At 35.4% G+C, this 25,845-nt stretch overlaps 3 protein-coding genes across 3 annotated transcripts; 1 reads left to right on the forward strand and 2 right to left on the reverse strand.

Moving 5' to 3' along the window:
• Positions 1-4,007: 4,007 nt before the first annotated feature.
• On the reverse strand, positions 4,008-7,636 carry LOC114827399 (uncharacterized). The gene is made up of 6 exons (XM_029109186.1): positions 7,593-7,636; positions 5,567-7,235; positions 5,304-5,413; positions 5,142-5,205; positions 4,946-5,092; positions 4,008-4,697 (listed from the first exon to the last, which is right to left on the reverse strand). The coding sequence occupies exons 1-6, from the start codon at positions 7,634-7,636 to the stop codon at positions 4,008-4,010; spliced, it is 2,724 nt and encodes a 907-aa protein (XP_028965019.1).
• A 3,704-nt stretch (positions 7,637-11,340) lies between these two features.
• LOC114827400 (F-box protein SKIP22-like) lies at positions 11,341-13,872 on the forward strand. The gene is made up of 2 exons (XM_029109187.1): positions 11,341-12,022; positions 13,790-13,872. Exons 1-2 carry the CDS (start codon positions 11,341-11,343, stop codon positions 13,870-13,872), a joined length of 765 nt encoding a protein of 254 aa, XP_028965020.1.
• Positions 13,873-21,294: 7,422 nt separating this feature from the next.
• Positions 21,295-22,476, reverse strand: LOC114827286 (uncharacterized). Its single transcript, XM_029108932.2, has 3 exons — positions 22,260-22,476; positions 21,676-21,777; positions 21,295-21,505 (listed from the first exon to the last, which is right to left on the reverse strand). The coding sequence occupies exons 1-3, from the start codon at positions 22,349-22,351 to the stop codon at positions 21,364-21,366; spliced, it is 336 nt and encodes a 111-aa protein (XP_028964765.1). The 5' UTR covers positions 22,352-22,476; the 3' UTR covers positions 21,295-21,363.
• Between the last annotated feature and the right edge of the window lie 3,369 nt (positions 22,477-25,845).

Here is a 25,845-nt window from a genome sequence, read left to right on the forward strand (position 1 = left end):
TTTGACAAAGTAGCGAGCTCTGATCAAGATGATATCTTGGATAGAAAAGCAATTCGTAACTGCAATTTTACATCAGACCATTATAAATATCTCACATTATAAATATCTTGGATAGAAAAGCAATTCTTTCTACTCCGGCTCTCTACTCTAGCTACTAGTTTTTTATTCTTCAAGTGCACATAACGAATTACTTAAACCCCACAAGATTTGGAAAAGCAAGGCACCGCACTCTTCATTGCACATACTTCATAACAAACATCTTATCAATAAGTTTGCAAGTACAGATGAAATTCACACCGAAATGTTCTCGTATAGTGAAAGCAATGACAAAAGTAGGCAACTTTAATTGGAGCAGAAATTTCACAAACACATAATCAACATAAAAGTTTAAATTTTGACATTACTCCAGCAAACAGCACAAAGGCAATAAGCTATCTATCTTCAAAAGCCTCCCATCCCTGATTTAGAGATATCAGTCATCCAAAAATCTCAAAAACATTTTCCCATCTTGAAAAGACAAACAAATGCCACAATCACATATGAAGTTCAAAGCTCAAACAAATAAATGGACAACATAACAAAGTTGCCGAAAAGTTTCCAGATCTACATAACAAAGTTACAATCATTCCAACAATTCCTTAGGTACTTCACAACAGCCGTTTCCAGAAGACGATATCGTGATAAGATTTCTTAGTCATTATTTGATTCGAACAGGGGAAACGAGATTACCTGATTCTTCATCTGCATGAGATCCTGGAGATACTTTAATGTCAACCTGTTGTAATGCATCATCAAACATATGGTTAAGCAAATAGATAAACAAAGATAAACAATTACAATATGGAAAGATAACCGCCCGATGAAGTCTTGTATAATGTGATTTCTCATTCCCATCTCAGACTTATTTCTCAACATACACCAATTGCTCAAAGAAAAATCTTGATTTGTAATTGCTTCTAGGTCAAAATATGCGGTCAATTATGTGTTGATAAGGGGATCAAAAGATGCTAAAGATCAAATGTGGAAGACTGCTAGCGCGAGGGAAAGAGTTGAGCAACTCCAAATGGGGGAATAGCCAAGTTGGCGGTCACAACTCACAAGGGAGTATAATTTGTAAAAACCCTAGGGTAGATTCTCTGTGAACCCTCTCAAAAAATGGAGGGAAAGCTATGGGGTCTATGACAAATGAGAGAGACTACGAATAGCTGGAGCAGTGCCGGGTAACCAACATTTCTAATCACATTACAAGCCAATTAACACACGATCGTAATCATCTTTGGAATGTAACAAGTACACATCAACTATCGCATTACGCAACTAGCATGATAATTGAACAAGAACTATACAAGAGAAAAAAGAGGAATGATGTGTCTCATTTAGCACCATGAGTGTTTGCACTAAACAGCATTAAATTTTGGTCCTCGTTGCAACTACCGCCATTGACAGAGTCGTAACTAAAAACCAAAGGACTTTCTAGTTTTTACTATAATACTGGGTATTCTACTACAGATCAGAAAACTATTGCATACCTGGCATACAGGTTCCCCCCACTCTCCCTGGGTAATCCCCTGTAGCTCTTACAGCTGCCACGACCTACGTGCAGCATCAAACCGAAATCATAAACAAAAGATAACAAAATTCACATGCAAAGACGATTTCAGTTACCAATAAAATCCAAGCAGTTGTAACTAAGGCAACATTTCCCACTGCACCGAGCCCAAAACACAAATATTAGGCCTAATATTTTCATTAAATATAGACTAGTTTAACTATGTCGAATAAATTCCAAAAAAGTCCCATTCTTTTCCCCAGCCTTCTCAGCAAACAAACAATCATCTAGTTTCAGGTAAAGGGACAAAAAAACTACCTGCAACAAAACACTCAAACTTACGAAAATTCAAAACAACCCATATATCCTGTTGCAGTCACCTATCACTGAAAGCTTGAATCCTAGTTTACATATCAAAACCCACAATTAAGCAGTATTGAAAAAAGCTAATTAACTGATTGCAATGCAAGTTTACAACGAACAAGGACTTACCGCACCACGATCATGAGGATGGTTGTACTGGCATCGACCATCATATCCACAGAACCCGGTTCGCATGTAGTAGACACAGTTGGGCATGCCGGGTCTCTCCGGGTACGATTCGCTGCTCGTCAGCCCCAATTGCCACATTTGCTCTACAATTCCCCCGCAAACCAGAACAAAACCCCAATCATAACCCCACATTACCAAACCAAACACAAAACCCTAGAAACCCCAGATTACGAAATTAGCACAAATCGAGCTCAAACGAAGCGAAATTAAAACACCGAGCAAGTAAAGGAATACCTTCGAGGCCGGAGATCCAATGATGAGGATGATGGAGCCAGGGTGGCCAGCAGAAACCCAACCGGATATTGAACAACAGGCATATCAACGAGAGATGAAGTTGAGAGGTTGTACCTCATGGTCTGCACTCGATGGTCAAATTTGCATGAAAATCCAAACTTGCATTGACCATTTTGCAGGTAGAATGTACACGGTTGCACTCCCTGTCCAAACACGATGGTTAATTTTCTCCATAGAATATGACATTGTTTAACTAATTATGAAATATACGCAATTCACCACATATATGGTAAAATGCACAAAATAATCGACACGGGCACAAAAAGGCACGACATCTAACATTAAAAATCTAAAAACGTCTGTTGCTTCACGATAATACTTTTGTTACAAAGCGGTTAACCAAATTTAAATAAAAAAAAAACAAAAAATGTGAAGAAGAAGACTGAACCAGCAAGACCATGTAAAGAAAAGCAACCCTACATTAGAGGGGAAAGACATCTCAAAGAATGAGGGCAATAGCAATTCTATCAACGATGAACAAACATTTTCTAAAAAACAGCATCTCAAAAACAACACAAATTCTGTAACATTTTCCCCCAATTTTTCCATCAGACCATTATAGATATGGAGAGAGGGTAGCGTGAGAATGTGTTCGGAGATGACCTGGAGAAAACGACGGCGTCGAGACTGTTGAGGATCCAGATGGCTCTGATGCTGCAACCTCCGGTCATGGCTTCTCTCAGCAACTAATTATCCGACAGAAGACAACATCTCACACCTCTGCGGGTTCCGGAAATGTTAACAATTTTCCCCCAAGGTTGGTCTGCAAAAGCACACACGTGGACATAAGTTAATGCAAAGTAAATGCACAACCAGACTCTTGGAACTGCATAATGAAGTACTAAATAGTCAATTACTCAAGGAATACATAACTTAACACACTGCTTTTATAATTGGTGATAAATTTTATCCAAAGGTAAAATTAAAATTGCTATTTGTGAAGAAGCTCACACTCCATAAGCATAAGCGAGGCTTTAAGAGCTCGACCAAAAGCAGACTCCACATTCACGTTGTCTTGAAACATAGACTACACTACGCTTCTTGATTCAGATAGATTAACAAGAAGATCATCTGGCAATGGAACAAATACATCATCCAGATCTGAGACCACCATCATTTGAGGCTGAGTCAAAGATGAATGCACATAAAACTCACAGGATCTCAGCACAAATGTTGGTAGTCGGACAAAAAAAAAAGAAAATAACAAATTATGTTAACACTTAAGCGTGATAACAGAAAACACATACCTTCAAAGCATGATCAGATGGTTTGGGCCACAACCTGCAAAGAGGTCATCCATAAATTTCAATAATTCCAACAGAGAGGTAAACGGACCTTTGGTAGTAGGTAATCAAAGATGTAATAAAAACAACTCAAATGAAAAGAGATCACAACCTTCCGTGAGACTAACATAAAACATAAAACTTACATGATATCTTTATCTTTATAGAATGGAGACGATCAGACGATTTGTTGGGAATATTAGTGTGGGTAGATGAGAAGCGGTGTTAAACCCTCAGCCTCCTGCTTTTGCCTTTACAAGTTTATATTAATCCTCATCCGAACTACAATAATAACTCTCGCTATCCTCACTACTATCATTTCCGGATTCTCATTCGTCCTCATCTTCGTTTGCCTCTTTTGGTGCATTGTATTGAGGCAAATCACCAAGGTCAATTGATATTTCGAATTCGGGTACTCCAGGTATGTCAAACGGTTCTTGGACAATATTAGTATCTCGGAGTGTGTCTTCACCAATTTCTATCGAAGATGATAACTGTTGGTCAGCGACGTTGTCGTTGTCATCATGATCTAGTTCTGGAATATCATATAGCCCTCTTCGCTCAATCTTCTGAACAACTTTCCAACCATTGCCGGCTTTAGGGTCGTCTAGATAGAATATTTGTTTCGCCATAGTTGCCAAAATGTATGGGTCTTCATCGTACCAATGTCTCGTACTGTTTACTGATAGTAAACCATGATCTCGCTTAACACTTGTTCGGTTATGTGGGTTTGTATCAAACCAAAGGCACTTAAACAGTATCACTTGACACCTATCTTTGTAAAGCAATTGTACTACACTAGTTAGTTTGCCATAAAAATTAATGTCTTCACTGTCGCCTGCACCCGGGACATGAACACCACTATTTGGAGTAGACAACTTGTCATCACGTGTTGCCCCCAAGAACTTGATCCCGTTTACATGACAACCCGAGAACAATTCAACGTGAAGCGGTCCTCTCGCCAAGTTATATAATTCTTCATCGTAAGAGGGTGAATTCAATTCCTTCAATTTGTTCATCTAATATGACATATACAAAAAGTTAACATGTTAGTGCAACCGAATTTAAAGAAAGGCATGAACAAGTTGGAAAATATGCTCAATTCAAACCACATACAACTTACATGTGCATGAAACCACGAAGGAAACAAGTCACGGTGCTTCTTGGCATATAAATGTGAAGGATGTTCCCGCTTCATGAACTGTTCATGCTCTTCAAGGTATGGCAAAGCCTCCTCACAATTGTTGAGTATGAATCAATACGCTACCTCCATGTCATTTTTGGTAAACGATTCGCCTTTTACAGGATCGCCAAATGGTCCCGCAATTTGGGCAAAAACAGACAGTTTCTCTTTTCTGACACCACCATCATTAAGATACATTGCGTTGAGGACGATTGAAAGTTGTCTCAACATCTTTAAGATACATTGCACAAAAAGTTAGTGACTCATATGCGACCCATGCCTCCACCAGTGATCCTTCGAGCTTTGCCCTGTTTCGAACACATTTTTTCAACTCACAAATATATCTACACAAATAAAAGGTATGCTACAAATTATTCAAAGTGTTTGTTGATCATGAATCTATTATATATATATATATATATATACACGCTTAATTAAGTACCTTTCTATTGGATACATCCATCGACAGTTCACTGGTCCGGCAAGCAATGCCTCATCTGGCAAGTGAATCATCACGTGAATCATACTTGTAAAGAAAGCTGGGGGAAATATCTGTTCGAATTTGCATAAGACGTTCACAATGTCGTCTTGCAATTATTTAACATCCGACTTTCGCAAACACCTTGCAGTTAACTGCGAAAAAAATCTCGACAACAACACAATTGGTTTCACCACATCAAGAGGCAATAAGTGTCGAATACCAACCGGAAGAAGGCGTTGGAGTATCACATGACAATCATGACTCTTGATGTTTGAAAATTTACACCCCTTCACATTCACGCAATGCGAGATATTGGAAGCGTACCCATCTGGAAACTTTACAGAAGAAATAAAGTTGAAAAACTCTTTCTTCCCATTCAGCTTAACTATAAAAAAAGGATGGCCTTTCTTCAATGTACCACCGACACTCTGCATCCACAAGGATGACCTAATGCCCATTCGTTCCAAATTGAGGCGAGCTTCGATTGTGTCCTTCGTTTTTCCTTTAATGTCTAGAATTTTCCCGACCAAAGTATCAAACACATTTTTCTCAATATGCATAACATCTAAGTTGTGTCTCACTTTAAACTTTGACCAATATGGGAGCTCAAATAACATACTCTTGTGCGTCCAGTTCAGATGTGTAGTTGGTCTGGGCTTACTGACCCCTTTGCCGAAATGACCAAATTCCAAACGATTTAACTGATCCAAAATCTCATCTCCAGACCATTCTCTTGGTCTTAGCCGAGTCTCTTTTGTGCCGTGGAAGGCTTTATCATTTTGACGCCACTCGTTGTCCCAAGGGAGCCATCTACGATGACCAAGATAACAAACTTTTCTCGCATGCCAAGACGATTTTACGTTCTCCTTGCATATTGGACATGCCAAATAACCCTTAGTCATCCACGCAGAAACCATTGCATACGCGGGAAAATCATTTACTATCCACATCACTGCCGCTCGCATGGTGAACATCTGCCCAATATACTTATCGTATGTACGAACACCGTTTTCCCATAAATCTTTTAGCTCATCAACCAACGGCCGCAAATAAACATCAATGGACTTTCCTAGATCTTCGCTTATTAATAGAGTCAACATCATGTATTCTTTTTTCATGTACTTCCAAGGCGGCAGATTATAAGGAAACAGGACGACCGGCCATGTGCTGTGGTTTTGGTTTAAAACCCCAAACGGATTAAATCCGTCGGTAGCAAGTCCCAATCTGACGTTGCGCAGATCAGCTGCAAAATCAGGGTACATCCGATCGAATTCTTTACATGCCTCTCCATCTGCAGGATGCCTCATAATATCGTCATTTACCCATCCTTCTTTATGCCATCTCATGTCGGTTGCCGTATGCATCGACATGTACAATCGTTGCAACCTAGGCTTCAATGGAAGATAACGCATTACTTTTTGTGGAATCTTGGTCTTTCTATTCTGTGATGTCATTTTAAACCTCGGCTCATTGCAGATAGGGCATTTATCCAACTGTTTGTTCTCCTTATAAAACAATATACAATTATTTACACATGCGTGAATTTTTTCATACCCCAATCCGAGACCCTTCAACACTTTTTGGGCATTTTTTTGATCTTCAGGTAAACAATTCTCCTTTGGAAGCATCCTCTTGATAACTCCCAAAAAGTAATCAAAACACTTGTTTGACAAACGAAACTTGATCTTGCCATGCATCAACTCCACAATTGCTGAGAGCGCCGAAAAGTTCTCGCAACCCGGATATAATTCTTGCTTGGCATTTTTCAATAGTTTTTCATAGTTTTTAAATTCCTCACTGTCCATGGTTGGACGACCATCATCTCCCCCTTCCTCATTGGTGTTGCTTGAGGTGTATGGATAAACGTCATTTACAATATTCGTAACTTGTTCACTAGGATCCACATTAGATTCAACAGTCTCCACTTGTGTCACGTATGAAGACGAAGCTTGGTCTAATCGTTCTCCATGATGATATCAAGTAGTATAGGTCTCCATCATCCCATTTCTTACTAAATGAAATCGAACATTTTCGAATGTCTCCCACATTGAGTTGTTACACCTTCTACATAGACATCAGATATGAGTTGAACCTGGGTTATGTCTAGTTGCGAATTCAGTGAACTTATCTATTCCATCCAAGTACTGAACATCACATCTATTATGATTATGTATCCACTGTCTGTCCATTTTGTCTGCAATCCCAATAAAAGTACAAGAGTTACAACAACTTCAACTACTGTATTGTCACCTTATTCCTCCAGTAAGGGCCCTATCCCATTCAGGAATGCACATTTATGTGTCGTAATTTACGATTTCAATGGATTAAATTTCGACGTGGGCTAATTTCGGCAGCATCTCCTTACAGTTCTTCAAGTGCACGCCGTAGATACATAATATCCACCGTGTACTCGAAGAACAACAGGAAATGTTACCAAAATTTCCACTATTGAAACCTAATCGTGAACCACAAACTACAACACATAACTATGCATTCCCAAACTGTCCATAAAATGGGACAATTCAAGATTTAATTGGACCGCAGTCATGCTTTCGCATCCATACACGAAATCCAACTAATTCTCAAACGGGAAACTAAGCTTTTTCTTGAAAAAAGTGTACAAAGTTAAGTAGTATTAAATCACAATAATTACTAAAGCTAAATAAAATAGATAAAATTAATAAAGATCAATTACAAATTCAATCCCAAAAAACTCCAACATGACCAAAAAAGGGCATAGCACGCAGACAAAGGTACACAATAACAAGTATAAGGAATTTGAAGTTGCTCAAAAATTGGTGTTCATATGTGATCAGGGGAAATAATATAGCTATAGAAAATAGGTTAAAATGAAAACCAAACTCTTGACCGAAATTTTAGATCTTTACAATCTTCCTTAAAATTTTGCTTTTATTTTTTTATGCTAATTTTAAAAATTTCCTATCCATGAGGATTAAAAGCTCCTTTGCACCATTAATAGATTCAGTAAATCTTCATAGAGGGCATGATATGATATGTTATAAACTGTAAAGATGAAAGGATTGTTCATAAATTTCCAAAGAGTGTCCTGTTTGTCTACCCTTCTTGTTTCATATATCGAACTAAACTAGTTACAAGACTGGTTGTAATAGTGTGCCATTCCAATATTTATAGCAAATATGTGGCTGAACTTTTTGATATTTATAGATAGAAACTTATCAATTTTTTCTTTTCTTTCTAAATATCTTTTATAATCCCTTTTAGTTTGGACTATATATTCACTTAATCAAGGTTATTTTTTCTAAATTATCATTTTTTATCTCTTTTTAGTTCATTTTTTTTGTTCAAGTGATAGTGAAATGTAGATTTTCGTGTATTTACCCTCACGTTAGAGAAAGAGTCCCTTTGTGCTACACTGCCATCATCAATAGGAGACCAAATTTTTCAATATATTGGGTATTTACCAAACTGAGTATTTACCCTCAATCATATATGCATGATAAGAACAAAAAAGATCAAATTTTTCAATATATTGGGTAATATCAACCAAAATTTCAATACAATCATATATAAAAATGGATGAATAACATAGAGGTTTTTAAATCACCTCACTCAGTTAATGAGTTCAAGTATAATCAAAGCACAATCTAAACTTTCATCTGGTAGTTGGTACAATAGTTTCTTGGTCACAACTCCCAAAAACATTTAGTAATAAACACACATGAAAAGATTATATGGACAAGTGGAGATTCAGCAAATCCAATTTTCAAACACGTGAGAACAATGGAAATGAACAAAAGAATGGTTAAACATACTTCAATGTTCAATAGACGTTTTCGGGAATCAAGATCTTCTGGGGTGAATTCAGCCTGAATGAAGCAAAATACAAAAGCACATATCAGTACATCACATACAAACAAAGAACAGAGTTTCTAATGCGTGGACTTGTATATGTCGAATGCTAACATTACCACAAGATAAGTAGGTACTACCTTTTGATATGGCCGAATTTTCAGCAATTTGAACAAAGTGAGGAGAGGATACAATGAAGTATCAATGACAGGGGAAACATCTAGCCTCCATGCCGAGTGGTCACCTTCCTTAAAAATAGAATTGTGAATATAAAAACTGTAAAAATATTACAATTGAACACAATTAGCACACACAAAACTGAATAAGATAATTCCAAGGAATGTGAGGACAGCTGGATAGGACCTTTACCTTACAAAACTGAATAAGATAATTCCAAGGAATGTGTGATCAGGCGACTATGGAGGTTTGCAGGTGAGGAAGAGGGGAAGGCATCTATGGAGCTTTTGACTTGTATTAGAACACTGGAAAGAAAGATAAAAATGTAGATTTTCGTGTTGACTTTGCCCGACGAAGCCAAGCGTCGCGCAAAGTTGGAAAAAAGCGGTAAAACAAGCGTGGTCTGGCGCCAAACTCTTGCGCGACGTACAAGACGTTGCGCAAGTAGTCTTTGCACGACGGAACTTTGAGCGACGAAGGAGTGCGTCGCGCAAAGTTCCGTCGTGCAAAGACTACTTGCGCAACGTCTTGTGCGTCGCGTCGCGCAAACATACTTTGCACGACGAAATTGTCTGCGTCGCACAAGTTTCCGTCGCGCAAACATGTTTTTGTACTAATGACTACATTATCATGCATCTAGTACATAACATTTTCAATGGTCTCTTAATTTTTGCATCAATGTTCGTCATCATATGTTGCGAATTAACATCTTGTCACAACCCACCCCCAACAAGATATTGCTCGCTTTGCCGGCTCGCACGATTTGATGCCAATGAAGGGCCATCACACATGTAGTTCGAATTTTTTATTCAAATTTGACATGAACTAGGTAGAATATTATAGTCAATGATCTGTGAAATTTACATAACTCATCAATTTGGTTTTTGAGATTGAAAATCGATAGAAGTCATTCTTAAGTTTGTTCACCGTAAATTATTTTTGGTCATTTTGTGAAAAACGTGTCAACATAATTGTTAAATTATCACTTGAGGACCACATGGTCACATTTTTAAGGTATTTTTGTCAAACCAACCCTTCGATTTTAGCCAAAATGATCATTGAGATTGATATAATCACTTACTTTGGTCTCTGACAATGAAAATGAATAAAAGTGGTTTCTAATTTTGTCCATCATGAATTATTTTGGTTCTTACGTGAAGATGGAATGACGATATCTAAGCTACATTATTAATAGAACCCTCATTGTCAACCAAAACTTTATGAAACTACTATTTTAATCCTCTAATTAAAACTAACTATGAATAGGAAATATGGGCAGACATATAATTTCACACAACTAAATTTTGTTGCTTTTTTCAAAACCTCACATACATGTGATTCTAACATATCTCTAATTTTAAAATAAAAAAAATATTGAAGCCCTCTCCCCTGTCTCCCCACTCCCACATTCTCTCTCTCTTTTCCATTCTCTTTCCTTTTCATTGTGAGTGAGAGATCTTAGGTTCAATTCTTATCAAATGCGAATTTAAACCACATTATTACTAGCCTATTGTGAGACTAAGCCCATCACTCTATCCCTTAGTGTCGATAATATTATTTGTTAAAAAAAATAAAAATAAAAAATTTCACATTGAAAGTGTGTGCCATATGCTAGTGTGAATTGAGCCAAGACTTGATTGAGAAAGCCATTCACTTCGCAATAGGCACGGCCCACCTAGGGATTAATAAGGCCCTAGGGTTGGAGGTAGGGTTTATGCCAACAACAACAAAAAAGTCGGTTAGGGTTTCAATCATTATATAGAATTCTACTTCTGCAAGGGTTTAGCCGACGCGGTTTATGATCTTATCCTATAAACAGAGGCTTGGTTCCAAATAACGAATAAGAATTTGGTTCATCTTCCCAAACCCTAGCTTCACCTTCACATCCAATTACACGTTTATCCGCACAGTTCCCCAATCAAATCGTGGCAACCACCACCAGTGGTTCGGATCTCCAAGGCATACCCTAGTGGTTTCGGGTGCAGAAAGCATGGAAAATAATAATGAGCCTGCTGCTGGTAGTGGTGGGAGAACTTGGGAGAAGTACTCAGTGCCGTTTTTCTTGAAGAGGGTACTAAGGGAGGAGTTGGGAGAAGACCGTAGCAATCACAAGCTCTTGGAGATTTCTGTACACGCTGTGCTCTTAGACTCCGGTTTCGTTCGGTTGGATTTAGTTCAGGGTATGCGGGCCAATCAGGTTTCGTACACGGTGCCTCAGATTCTGCAACATCAGGGCAATAACGGTAATAGGGTTGAAGCAGTTGTATTGGAGTTTCGTAAATGGCGTCAATTCATGAATGTTTATGGGTCATTCGCCAGTGGTGGTTCTACGTGTTATCGGCTACGTATGGACAACAAAAGATTTGCTCCGGTGATTGAATCTGTTTGGGAAAACAGAAATATGAATGAGAGAGATGAGTTAGTTTTAGAAAAGGAAGTTTTGGAGTTTTGGAGGATTGTGAAAGATGGGATCGCAATGCCATTGCTGATTGATCTTTGCACGAAGGTGGGTTTGAGCGCCCCATCGAGCCTCATGTGCCTTCCAATGAAGATTCTAGAATCACTGCGTGGTGTTGCTATTGCCAAAGTGGGTCGTGTTTGTAAGGAGCTGCGAAATCTTGCTAGTAATGATGAGTTGTGGAAGAAGAAGTATGCTGAGGAGTTTGGGGACTGTAAGGGAGGAGAAGGAACAATGATTAGCTGGAAGTGCAGATTTGCTACTAGCGTGAAAATTAGAAAACAGGCCTAACAATCAACTAAGATCTTCCAAGAGGTGGGTATTGTTGGAGCAATATTAGAAAATATGAAAAATATAAAAGAATTCCAATGATAATAATCATAAAGAAATTCACAACATCAATTATATATGAGATTAATATAAACAACTAGGGAGAAAGTTAGAAATACTAACAAACTTGGAGATTGAGACTTGCATAAATGCAATGTCCTAAAGATAGAATTTCGCCCCTACTCTTGTGCTTGTAGTTCGGTAGGTGTCCATCTCCCAGGATTCAACAATCTATAATCCGAAGTCAAAGCACTTCAATCTTCGGACTGAACTTCATATATTCCGTACTCTCAAGACACGACTCGGAATTTGACACACGAAGCATGAGAGAAACAAAGTGGGGAAACCCTATTTCTCAAGAGTAAAAATTAACTCTAATTTTCTATCACTTAATGCCATGGTTTCATGAGGTTAAATAAAACCGAAGGCATTGATTGACGAAGAGATGCATACATACATCTTTTAGATGGCACCATTTAAAAGGTCCATACTCAATGTGGCGCCACTTTGTATAAGATGGCACCCACTTAATGACAAATACGGTTTGATACAAATGGTTAAAGTATTTTTCATTCAAATATTGAATTAAATATTATAAATATTAATATTATAATATATAAATTCCAACAGGTATATGAGTTGCCTTATAACTTTTGGATATAATTTAATGGCTTTGCACTTCACATAGATTGCTACCAAGGGATGGTCAATGGTGCCCATGGATACTCCATATATTACCATCATCATCATCCATCACAAGTACAAATACCACCACTCATCACCACAATTAACACATATCTACACTTAAATGGACCTCCATTTAACTAAATGGGTATTTATTGACCATCCATCGCTTGGATCCACAAAAAGAAAAAAAAAAAAAAAGTTTTGTTTGGTGTTAGTGTGTGATGCGCATATAAGATGGTCTGCATTTTTTTTGGTCAAAATTATTACTGGTAACTGTTGGCGCTTGGATAATATGGTTTTCATTTTTGAAGAGTTCTTCACTGTACAGATTGGATGTTACTTGTTTAACTCTCGTTGGTAGTTTAAAGCAATGCCTAATCAGATGGCTACTTTCCCAAGTCATCAAGGATTCTTACCTAGTTTGTGTTCTTAATTGTTAAGGTCTTTGTTTCGTTTTAGGAGATTTTTCCATACTTTGTAGGAGTAGGTTTTTGTTATTCTAGTGATGGATTTGGTGTCGTAGTGCCTTTACATAGTGATTTCCAAACCCTTTTTACCATGAGTTTTTGTCTGTTTTTTTGGTCAATGATGAAACTTTCGTTGATGGAAAGAAGATAACTGTAAGTCCAGACTTACAAAATGGACCAGCCACAAAGTAACAAAAAGCTAGAAAACAATGGAGGTCAGATAAGACATCCGAAGTCCCATACATCTAGAAACCCTAAATATAAATAAATAAACAATGATAAAAGGACCTATGTTGATGAACGAATGCAGACGAAATTGGCGAACCACCTCTAGGTAACCAAAACCACCACCATAAACGTAATTTGCAGGGGCTTTCTGTTGCTTACTCTTTACATGTGAATTTTAGTTTGAATCAATCCATCATTTGTTTTAATTTTCGCGTAATTATAATCGGTTACTTGAGACTATTTAATTATTTGATTTATCTGTTTTGTAGGTATTGCGGCGCTGCCGGCTCCTGCTGCGGGAGACGGAAGCAGAGCTGAAGACATAATTAAAAGGAGGAAATACTGCAATTAAAGATGGTAAAGTTCACATAGCAAATTATCTTGTTTACAGTGAGTAATTCATTGTCTTAGCTTGATGTTAAATGCTTGTGTTGAGAGTTTTACAGTCTGCTTGAGTTGACATGCATGCATACTTTTGGCAAAAAGACAATGAAAGTGTAACAATTGGAAATCAGTGTGTGTAATTTTGGTGAGGGCATAAATTTTTTTTATTGGAAAAAAAAAACACTTAATTAAAGGGACGAACCCGAGTACAACCAAGTCCGATACAATAAAAAATAAAAGCATGTCTAGCTTCCGATGGAAGCGAAAGATCGATCCCAAATATGGGTATCCTGAATCCCATATATATGCTTTTATATGCGGATGCATATTATTTACGATAGTCTTTGACGAGACTTATATTTAACTTATATTAGATGATATCTTAAGATAATTGGTGATTTATTTTCACCACGTGGTTATCATACATTTCGTATAGCTAGTTACAACCGTAGAATTAATTGTAGGTACATTCTATTCTAGTAGAGGCTAGAATTTGCTAGTAGACACTAGATATTGATCAGGTAGACGCCGCTTTACCTGCTTGCTATGCATTACTTTATTTGTGATTCATTCACTTTCTTTGATATGACGAGCAAGATTGAGTTGATCTTGACTACTATTATTGTAGTATTACAATGTGTGTAGTTTTCACTATATATGTTTTCAAGACAGGGGTTATTATGTTTGAATGATTTTGACGTGATAATACTAGTCAATTCACATTTTGTTTTGTTGACCCCTTCAGGACATAACGAGAATAAAGAGAACACTGGTGGTGACGAGTGGGGTTTGGCAGTGAGGCTTTCATCCTTTGGCTTTAGGGTGATGGTTCATTTATTGCAGATTTATCTCTACTGTAATAATTGCATGAAAGCACTTTTGGATTATGCACAGGACTGCACTTTTATGTGTTTACTTTTGTGTGAAACTTCTAGCTGCTCTGATGTGATGTAATAATAACGGGATTTAATCTCAAAATTTGTGTCCCCAAGTCGGGAGGTTGATAACTGAACTTTGCAACAGCTTTGGTTTATTATAAATGAACATTTTTATTCAAATTCTTGCACATCATAAATATCTTACGATGACTTTGTCATTAAGTTAGCTTGTGACATCATCTCAATATGGGGTCATATAGTCAATTTAGTGTTGACTAGCACATCACGGCCTCGTAATTTGTGTTATTAGGTCTAGGGTATATCGTAACTTGCTAGAGGCCTCCTAGGGACTTCTCACACATAGACTGGTCTGCCTGCGACCTCCCTTCCCAGCTATTTGTGAGTGATATCTCCTGTAAATAGGCAAGTCTAACAGGAAAATTGGTAATCACCACTTATTACTCTGAAAACTCTATGTTCTAGTTTCTCTCAAATTATTCTCTTAGACATCAGAAGCCCTTTGGTAGACACTATCCCCTTTTTCTCGAGGTTCGTTAATTAGGCTAACAATGTTTCTTGTTTTGTAAAGTGAAGTTTCGTCAATTCAATCTTGATCGAAATTCGCATCCACAAGTTAGATACCAATTATATGCATAATTGTATTTATTTTCTTCCTCGTAGTGCTAACATTAAACACATGATCAACCTCTATATGTGAATTATTGAACTGGAATAACTATATGGGTTGGTATGTGAATTATATATTAAAATAAAATTGGAAAGAATTTTCTACACACACCTCAATATTTCAAAGTTGTGATTCATTCATGTTCTAAATTATGTTATTTCACAGTTTCAATATCATATAACAAATAAAAGAAAAAACAATTTATTTCTCTCTGAAGTCATTCCAAAGCTTGTTCCCATTCATACGAAAGAAAATTGAAAGAAAACATAGCTAGGAAACACCACTTAGAAAATTAAAGAATATATATAGGAACATTAAAGATGATATCGTACGTAGTAGATTGTCTTGATGGTTAGGTCTTTCAAATTTCGTTATCTAGTAATGCCTAAAGGATGAATAGATTCACTTAAAAAAAAAAATCTAAGATAACCACTTTGATCACTAAAACGTTCACACAAACTGCAAGTAAGTGCAGTACAGTTTCTGCATAAGGCGACCTACGAACACAAGCCAATCTATCAATCGAGGACTTGGTGGTTCTAGCAACAACTATGTGAATACATTTCAAGTAATCAAGTTATAGTAATACCAAAGTTCAAGCAACTTTTGACTAAAATAAAAAATAAAATTAAAAAAAGATCAAGCAACTTAAAACAAGAATTTTGTTACTCGTAAAAGAATTCCAATTCCAACCCAAAGAGTTCGTATCACGAAATATACAATTTGGGAACATTCAGAATATCAGATATATCGAAATTTTTGGAATCAGTTTATCTCGGAATGTTTGGAATATAATTTAGATTTCCTACATTTATAAGATTTTAGAAATTTTGAAGCTTTTTGTACCTACAGGGGAATGATTTTTATTTTTATTTTTTGGATTTTTACTATTTATTTGTGTATACATTACATCTAATTACTCAATAGTATATAAATAAGTTTACCACTGTATAAAATCTACAATTGAATTCAATAAAATGCCAAATCTAATAAAATTTTAATTCGGGGACAAAGCTATAACTGAGTAAATTTCAAGGACCATAAGACAATTTACTCTAAATAAAATCATTTAGACAAAATAAAATACCATGTATGATTTGCACTCATTATTTTTAGTATATAATAGTATGACTGACTATATAAAACAAGAAATAAAACATATGAACTAACAATTAACACTATAAAAATATAAAAACTGGTTATAAGGTTCATATAATTAGTAACAACTAAATGTATATAGAAAGTTTTCGAAATTCAGAATTTTCGAAGTATTTAGTTGCATTCCAATTTTTATCCAAACTTTTCATAAATATTTGGATTTGGAAACCTTCGGAATACATGCACCCCTAGCAAGAAGCAATATTACAATGGGACTCAATTTTTACAAGTTATTACGTTCATAACAACCCAACCTTATGAAATGAATATTTGTGGTGGAGAGATGTCATGGATCCGAAACTAGATGAAATAAGCTAGCATGCGCTCTAAAGCAGATATCTTAGTCCAACTCTCTTGAAGGCTTTCTCTTTGTTTCTTTCTTTCTAAGCGGATATTTCCAAGAAATGAGCTTAAAGTGAGCTCCCAAAACCCATACAAAGCAAATATGTGGTGTGAAACCAAAGTAGATCTTGTTATAGGATAATGCTAGAGAAACCTAATTTTTAAACTAAATTTTGTAAATCAAATGATGCGATTGTTGATAATTGAATTATTACTTAAGTGTCGACTACCGTGATTATTTATTATTGATGGCACATCATTTGGTTTGCAAATTTTATTTACAAATTTGATCTCCTTAGTATTATCTTTTGCTATATGGTTTTGGTGATTGAAGCTAGGGGTCTAGAAAGATATTTTAAAGGCCAAACCGACGAACCAGGATCCTCTCTTGAGCAGTTCCCTAGGGATCCCACAATCTTGTCCGTTCATTTTATATCGTGCGGTCAGTTTTCGTTAGATACTATTCATATTTGAATTTTAAAATTTAAATTTTAAATTATTTCTGACCGTACGATATACGATGAACGGACATGATTGCAGGATCCCTAGGGAAATGCTCAGGAGAGGATCCTGGTTCCAAACCGACATCTAGAGTTCAGATACACAAGGGGTCATGTGGTTGAAAAGTAAGAGAGAGAATTGAAATAAGTGGTCAGAATTGGGGAAGACCTAGTGACAAATCCAGGATTTAAACATCAGATGATTCTAATATAAAAGTTTCAAAAATAAAAAATAGAAGAAAATAACATTAAAAAAATTAACTGATAAACTACCAACTTTTCATCCATAATCTTTGTACAAACAACATTACAAGCTACAAAGACTAAAGTTGTCTACGACAAGGTTTCATACTCTTAAAACGTGTCATGATAGTTTCATTGTCAATATAAGAGATTTTTTTTTTCTCAATATAAACAATTAAGCTATCATTTAACCATTGATTCATCATTTTGTTGCAAAGGTGGACATTTAATGTTATTCATGGCAAAAAATGCTCTCTCTATTGAAGCAATTGTAACTGGTAAAACCAAAGCTAATGCAACAAGTAAATAAACATATTAAAGTACTCGATGCAACCCTTTTTCCCACCATTTTTTAGCAAGATCGAGAAAAGTCACTTCTTGAACGCATAAAATGAATATAAATGTCAAGTTGACCTTCAAGTGCTGTTAGGTCTTGTTCCGTAAACATTTGTGGATACAATTGAGCAAGACGAAGTAGTTTTTCTTTGTCAATATCTACAAAAAAAATCATTTGGACTCAAACTAGCCAAATAAATGAACAATTTGGTGCTTGTCTCATTGAAACGATCATTTAACTCAATAAGTTGGGAATAAGTGACAACCAAAAAGAGCTCCAGGTTGTTCATTCAAAATCTCTGTCTTAAGGCAATTGAACTCGCTTTTCATATTACTAGAGAAGCTCAACTCATTGAAATTAAAGAATGCATCAATAGATTCGTTTAGTGTATTTGAAGTGGTGTAAGTAACTCCTACAAACCCTTCAATGACATGGCCATTTTTTGTCCACATAACGCAAAATTACCAGCCATTTGCTCCTTTGTAGATACATCACGTGCCTCATCCACCAATAAAGAAAAGAACCTAGCATTCTTTGTATCACTTATGATAACCTTGATATAGTTTCAATAAGACCTAAATATTTGAATTGAAGAAGCTATTACCTTGAGAATTCCCGAAACTTTTTTTGGCACAATGACCTTTACTTTATCATCATGAGCCGCAATGAATTGTAAGAGCTCCAAATAGTTTCCTCTATTACTTGAAGTGTCACTTTCATCATGACCCCAAAAGGAAAGACCTCCTTGCAACAAAAACTTAGTGAAATTGATTGACACATTCAAGCAAATCCGATAAGTCATACGAGATTCGTTTAATTGTTTGACCACAATTGTTTCTATACGTATCTTTTGATTTATTAGATTATCAGCGACTTATATAGCTTTATTGTGAAAACTACCAACCGGTTCAACATTTTTTCAAAACATGCTCTTGTGTGCTTCCAATTTTCAAAGCCTACCTTAGTAAAGACATCACAACCTGATTGTTCAAAATTTGATTTTGAATATATAGCAATAAAAGAAAAATGTGGCATATTTAGATATATTATATTCCAACCAATGCAAAGTGAATGGGAAAATCATGATTTTTAGGTCTACAAGGCTCATCAATATATATATGTTCTTCGAACCACATCTCGAATATTTGGAGGATAATCCTTCATTGGAATTCTCTTTCTAAGGTTTCTTTCAAGATTATCCAAATCAATTTCTAACTCATTTTGTCGTCGAGTGGAACTATGTGGAATCCTATTGGAGCTATTTGGAATTAGAGTAGACTTATCAGGAACAAACGAAGAATAACTATTCGAAATTGGAGTTGAAGTGTTTGGAATAGGATTGCCTAAACTAATTGATAATAATTTTCTCTTGTAATGTCGTTCCATATTTCTAATTTCTACACATATCAATTAATCAAAACAAAAAACCATATCAATTGATTATATATATATATATATATATATATATATATATATATATGAACTAACCAACATATGACCTAAACAATATAAAAAAGGGGACACTTTGGATGCGGTCCCTAGCTATCAATATTTTTTGATTGAAACCTTGTTAGTTTTTAGTTTTTGATTGAGGTCTCTGATATTAATGTAATAGTGTAAGTTACTATATTTTTTTAATTAAAAATTAAAAATTGAAATTTGTAATTGTTTATATTAATGAGATTTTAAATAAAACCCATAATTTAAGGGATTAAAAATAATAAAATATAAATTATACTCTCTATTATATTGTGTGTGTGTGTATATATATATACATATATGTATGGGTACATATATATATATATATATATATATATATATATATATATATATATATATATACATATATACATATATGGATGCGGTCCCTAGCTATCAATATTCTTTTATTGAAACCTTATTAGTTTTTAGTTTTTGATTGAGGTCCCTAACATTAATGTAATAATGTAAGTTACTATATTTTTTTAATTAAAAATTAAAAATTGAAATTTGTAATTGTTTATATTAATGAGATTTTAAATAAAACCCATAATTTATGGGATTAAAAATAATAAAATATAAATTATACTCTTTATTACATTGTGTGTGTGTATATATACATATATGTATGGGTACATTAACCAAAATTAACAAAAAAAGTTATTGTACCAAAACATGGATACATTCTCAAATCAACGAAAAAGAATGTACCCATATAAGTTTAAACATGGATTAAAAAATTTGAATGGATTTTATATTAAAAAAAGGGTACATTTTACATATAACAAATTGATATATTTGAGAATGGGTACATTTAAGATTAAAAAATTGAGAATCTTTTTATATATAAAAAAAAAACTAATAGGTACAAACTTAATTTAATTTAATTTTTTATTATTTTGGAAATGTTTGAATTGAAAATTAATTAAAAGTTTAATAGAGGTGTGAGTATTAAACCCTAAATTAATTACTAATTTTTATATTAAAAAATTATATAATAAACAAGTAAATTCATTATCACATTAATGCTAGGGACTTGAATCAAAATTTGAGAACTAATAAGGTCTTAGTCAATGAACAATAAAAACTAGGGACCGGATACTAATTTTTCCATAAAAAAATCATTACAAATTAACAATAACTATAATTTATTAGGAATTTAATATCCTATATGATTAATTTAGACGAAAATAGAAAACTTACATAAATTTAGAACTTAGGGGATTAAGTGGTGGTGGAGAGAAGTAAACCAGGTGGTGGTCCTGGAGAGGGGACATGTGTTGATCGTGGAGAGGAGACTGGTGGTGGATGGGGATCGCACTAGTAAAAAAAACACTTTGCGCGACGCAGGTGCTTCGTCGCGCAAAGTCAAAAAAACGTTGCGCAAAAATTAGCGCAACGAACCTTCGTCGCGCACCAACCGTCGCGCCAAGGCAGCGACAGAAGGGTTTGCGCGACAAAGAAGTTACCTACGTCGCGCAAACCCACTTTGCGCGACGAAGAAGTTACCTGAGTCACGCAAAGTGGGTTTGCGCAACGCAGGTCTTTCGTCGCGCAAAGTGGGTTTGCACGACGCAGGTTCTGCGTCACGCAAACCCACTTTGCACGACGCAGGTAACTTCTTCGTCGCGCAAACCCTTTTTTTTTTTTTGTAAAAATATTTGTTTTTTTTTTAATAAATATTGTAATTAAATTCTAAACAATAATTAATAAACCAAAAAAAAGTATTTAATTATGAAATATATGAAAATGTACATACAAGATGTCCAAACAAAAAAGAAAAAACTACAACATGGGGCCTAATCGAATGCAGAAAACTACACTCATGTATTGCTTATATTTTGTCATTCCTAAGCTGGTTGGTGCCCTTATTCATGTGCTCCATGTTCCAAGAGGGGTCTACTGGAGGACGTTGGAATTTCTCTGGTTTCAAGGCCAATGCGAAATTGGGCAATGTTGGTGCTATCTCCATGATTCTGCAGTTGAAATATCCAAAAACACACGTTAATCATTCCCGAGGATTTGTTCTATGTATCATCAACCAAGAACATTGAGATTGCAATTAGGGGTGCCAAGAGTGAAAAGGAGATTGCATTTAGGCATAAACAAAATACTATTGGTAATAGTTCTCTCAGGTAGGACATACTTTTCGTGTGAGTACAGATCACGTTTTATCCGCACTTTGCTTGAAGCATCTTTTGGAATTTTCTCAGATAGATACTTCATGGTTCCCCAGAGCGGTGGATTTCTGCATAATGTGTATAAAAAAGCACTTAACCATTAAAAGAAGAAAGATTGACAAGAAGAAGAAAACTGATCAGCTAATGGACATTTCAATCATGAAACATCCAATGCTACATACGAGACGGTAGATCTTCACAACACGACACAAATTTCAAGAAGGGCCTGTAGAATAATCTTTGCTAATATCTAGAGATTGGACTAGACTCTAGAGTAGATAATTTAGGAGACAGTTTTCTTAGGAAGAGTTCTCGTAGAAACTGAACTCCATCTTAATGGCCTAAGGTTGCAAATCTCATACTAAAGACAATTTTATGTTCGTTCCTTGTACGTGTTTGTGTTTGACGTTCTTGGAGATAGGGAGAGAGGATAAAGATATTACGGCTACAACATATACTTTATTGCCCCTAGAAAAAACAGGCAGATAATCTGCTAGATGTCAGCCAATGAAATCAGCAAAATGAATACGCAAATACAGCCTCTACCTACCTTGACAAAGGGGGAGCAGCGTTAAATGCTTCGCATGCCTTCTTACTTTCTTTGAAATACTCATCTGCTGCTTGCAAAGCAGCTACAGCCATCCCATGAAATTTTTCAGTGTTACCCTCATCAAGGATCAAACCATGATAGTAATATGCAGCAGCCTGGTAAATTGGGAAGGTCAAAATTGGAAGAACTTTGGTTAGCTGTTCAGAACACAAACTTCAATCGTAATTCGTAATTAAAATCAAATATTCAACATTAGCAGCGTAAGACCCCTCCCTATCAGCTAGATCAACTCGAAAGATTGAACTAAACTACATGGTTCTTCATGAATAGTTCAATATACTTTCATTTGGCAGTTACTCGTTCAGAAAAGACAATAGCGTATCAGAACCTAGAACATAGGTATCAAAATCTGCATGCACGTAATCTAATACAAGGGAAGACAAAAGGAAAACCTAAGAATGTAGCCAAAATTATATATGACATGTAACTGATATGAAGTTAGCTTGTGATAATGATAGCATTGCCATTAAGTGCAAAATCAGGGGTTTCAAATTTTGAATTATATGTTCTGATCACTGAATGATATGTTCTGCAAAGAATACAAAAACCTTGTTTGCATCAAATTATCTGCAAATAAAGTCATCTAAACAACTTAAAGAACATGTAAATTCTGAACAATTTCTATTTTGGTTTCAGGACAGGGTCCTAGCTACAAACAGAAGCAACTGTGGATTGAAACAGAAGGATGCCTGTGGACTATAGTATAGTCCACACCTAATAATCATTAATTTCATGGAAAGTTGTTCTATGCAATGCAACTAGTTAGTTGTGATCATATGAGAAAAATCCATCACCTAATAACCATTAATTTCCCAGAGCTAGTAATTATACAAGCTTTAACACAATACTAATCAGCTGCAAGAACGAAAGAAAGCAGTACATGTGAGCTAAACTAAAATAATTCCAACAAAAACATACAAAAATAACTCAAATTCGATTCAACACTAAAACCCCCAATTTAACCCTAAAATTCGATTTAACACTAAAACCCACAATTTCTATTTTAATTTTCCTAATTGAATCTAATTACAATACCAAAATCTTCAAATTAAGACATTAGAAAGAAGAAAAATACAGAATTAAGCAAAGATAGGTATTGGCTCGGTGCAATCGAAAGGAAGGAAGGAAGGATGAAGAGGATGTTGGCTGGGTGGGTGCAGACGGGAGGAAGGAAGGATGAGGAGGAGGCTGGGTGGGTGGGTGCAGTCGGAGGAAGGAAGAGAGAGAGACGGAGTGAGAGAGAGAGAGACGAGTGAGACCGAGTAAGAGAGGGAAGAGAGACAGGCAAAATACAGAATTAAGCAAAGATAAGTACTGGCTGGGTGCAGTCGGAAGGAAGGAAGGATGATGAGGATGCTGGCTGGGTGGGTGCAGACGGGAGGAAGGAAGGATGAGGAGGAGGCTGGGTGCAGTCGGAGGAAGGAAGAGAGAGACAGAGTGAGAGAGAGGCACGAGAGAGATCGAGTAAGAGAGGGAAGAGAGACCGGAAAAATTGGAATAATTTTAAAAAAAAAGCGCCTATTAACGAAAATAATGCCGCCAAAATTTTGATAGATTGCGCGACGTAGGTATACATCATGACGTCGCGCAAAGTGTTTTTGCCCGACGACCTAATTGTGGCGTCGCGCAAGTTATATATATATTTTTTTTTAAATACTGAAAATGTGACTTTATTCCTTTTAAATTCAATTTTTTTAACATAAAGCCCACAATAATATATTTTTCTAACAAAAATCCGATCCGAATTATAATAATAAATTTAAAGCTACTTAACAAATATACTTACCATTCAATTTCTTAAGTGTTATACGTACAAAATAACGGGCAAACCCTTTCAATGATTATACATAAAAAATCTCGATTTAACGACTATTTTAACTCCGATTTTGATGATTTTTTCACAGCTACACTCATTGACCCTATATGAATATAATGAACTAATTCGATTGTCAATTTAAAACGTTCACACAAGTTGATACCACAAAATCTTATGTTATACTTAATGAAAGTATAAATAAACTCCAAGTATTAGTGAATCTATTGTTTTGATGGGAAACGCATTGTACGAAACTAGTTTCAACGATCCAACCGTCAAACTTGTTTGTATATGTTTCGAGATCACATACGCCAAAAATCGCAAAAAACAAACATTCAGATATCAAGTAACAGAACAAACATTGTTGACGGTTATCAACGAAAAATCACGATTTAACGGTAGTTTTAACTCCGATTTTGATGATTTTTAATAGCTACACTCCTTGACCCTATATGAATATAATGAACTAATTCGATCGTCAATTTAAAACGTTCACACAAGTTGATACCACAAAATCTTATGTTATACTTAATGAAAGTATAAATAAACTCCAAGTATTAGTGAATCTATTGTTTTGATGGGAAACGCATTGTACGAAACTAGTTTCAACGATCCAACCGTCAAACTTGTTTGTATATGTTTCGAGATCACATACGCCAAAAATCGCAAAAAACAAACATTCAGATATCAAGTAACAGGACAAACATTGTTGACGGTTATCAACGAAAAATCACGATTTAACGGTAGTTTTAACTCCGATTTTGATGATTTTTAATAGCTACACTCCTTGACCCTATATGAATATAATGAACTAATTCGATCGTCAATTTAAAACGTTCACACAAGTTGATACCACAAAATCTTATGTTATACTTAATGAAAGTATAAATAAACTCCAAGTATTAGTGAATCTATTGTTTTGATGGGAAACGCATTGTACGAAACTAGTTTCAACGATCCAACCGTCAAACTTGTTTGTATATGTTTCGAGATCACATACGCCAAAAATCGCAAAAAACAAACATTCAGATATCAAGTAACAGGACAAACATTGTTGACGGTTATCAACGAAAAATCATGATTTAACGGTAGTTTTAACTCCGATTTTGATGATTTTTAATAGCTACACTCCTTGACCCTATATGAATATAATGAACTAATTCGATCGTCAATTTAAAACGTTCACACAAGTTGATACCACAAAATCTTATGTTATACTTAATGAAAGTATAAATAAACTCCAAGTATTAGTGAATCTATTGTTTTGATGGGAAATGCATTGTACGAAACTAGTTTCAACGATCCAACCGTCAAACTTGTTTGTATATGTTTCGAGATCACATACGCCAAAAACCGCAAAAAACAAACATTCAGATATCAAGTAACAGGACAAATATTTTTGACGGTTATCAACGAAAAATCACGATTTAACGGTAGTTTTAACTCCGATTTTGATGATTTTTAATAGCTACACTCCTTGACCCTATATGAATATAATGAACTAATTCGATCGTCAATTAAAAACATTTACACAAGTGGATATCACAAAATCATATGTTATACTTAATAAAAGTATAAACAAACTCCAAGTGTTAGTGAATCTATGGTTTTGATGAGAAACACATTGTACGAAACTAGTTTCAACGATCCAACCGTCAAACTTGTTTGTATATTCTTCGAGATTGCATATGCCAAAAAAAAAAAACAAAC

Source organism: Malus domestica, chromosome 10 (assembly GCF_042453785.1).
Source record: "Malus domestica chromosome 10, GDT2T_hap1".
Lineage (NCBI taxonomy): Eukaryota > Viridiplantae > Streptophyta > Magnoliopsida > Rosales > Rosaceae > Malus > Malus domestica.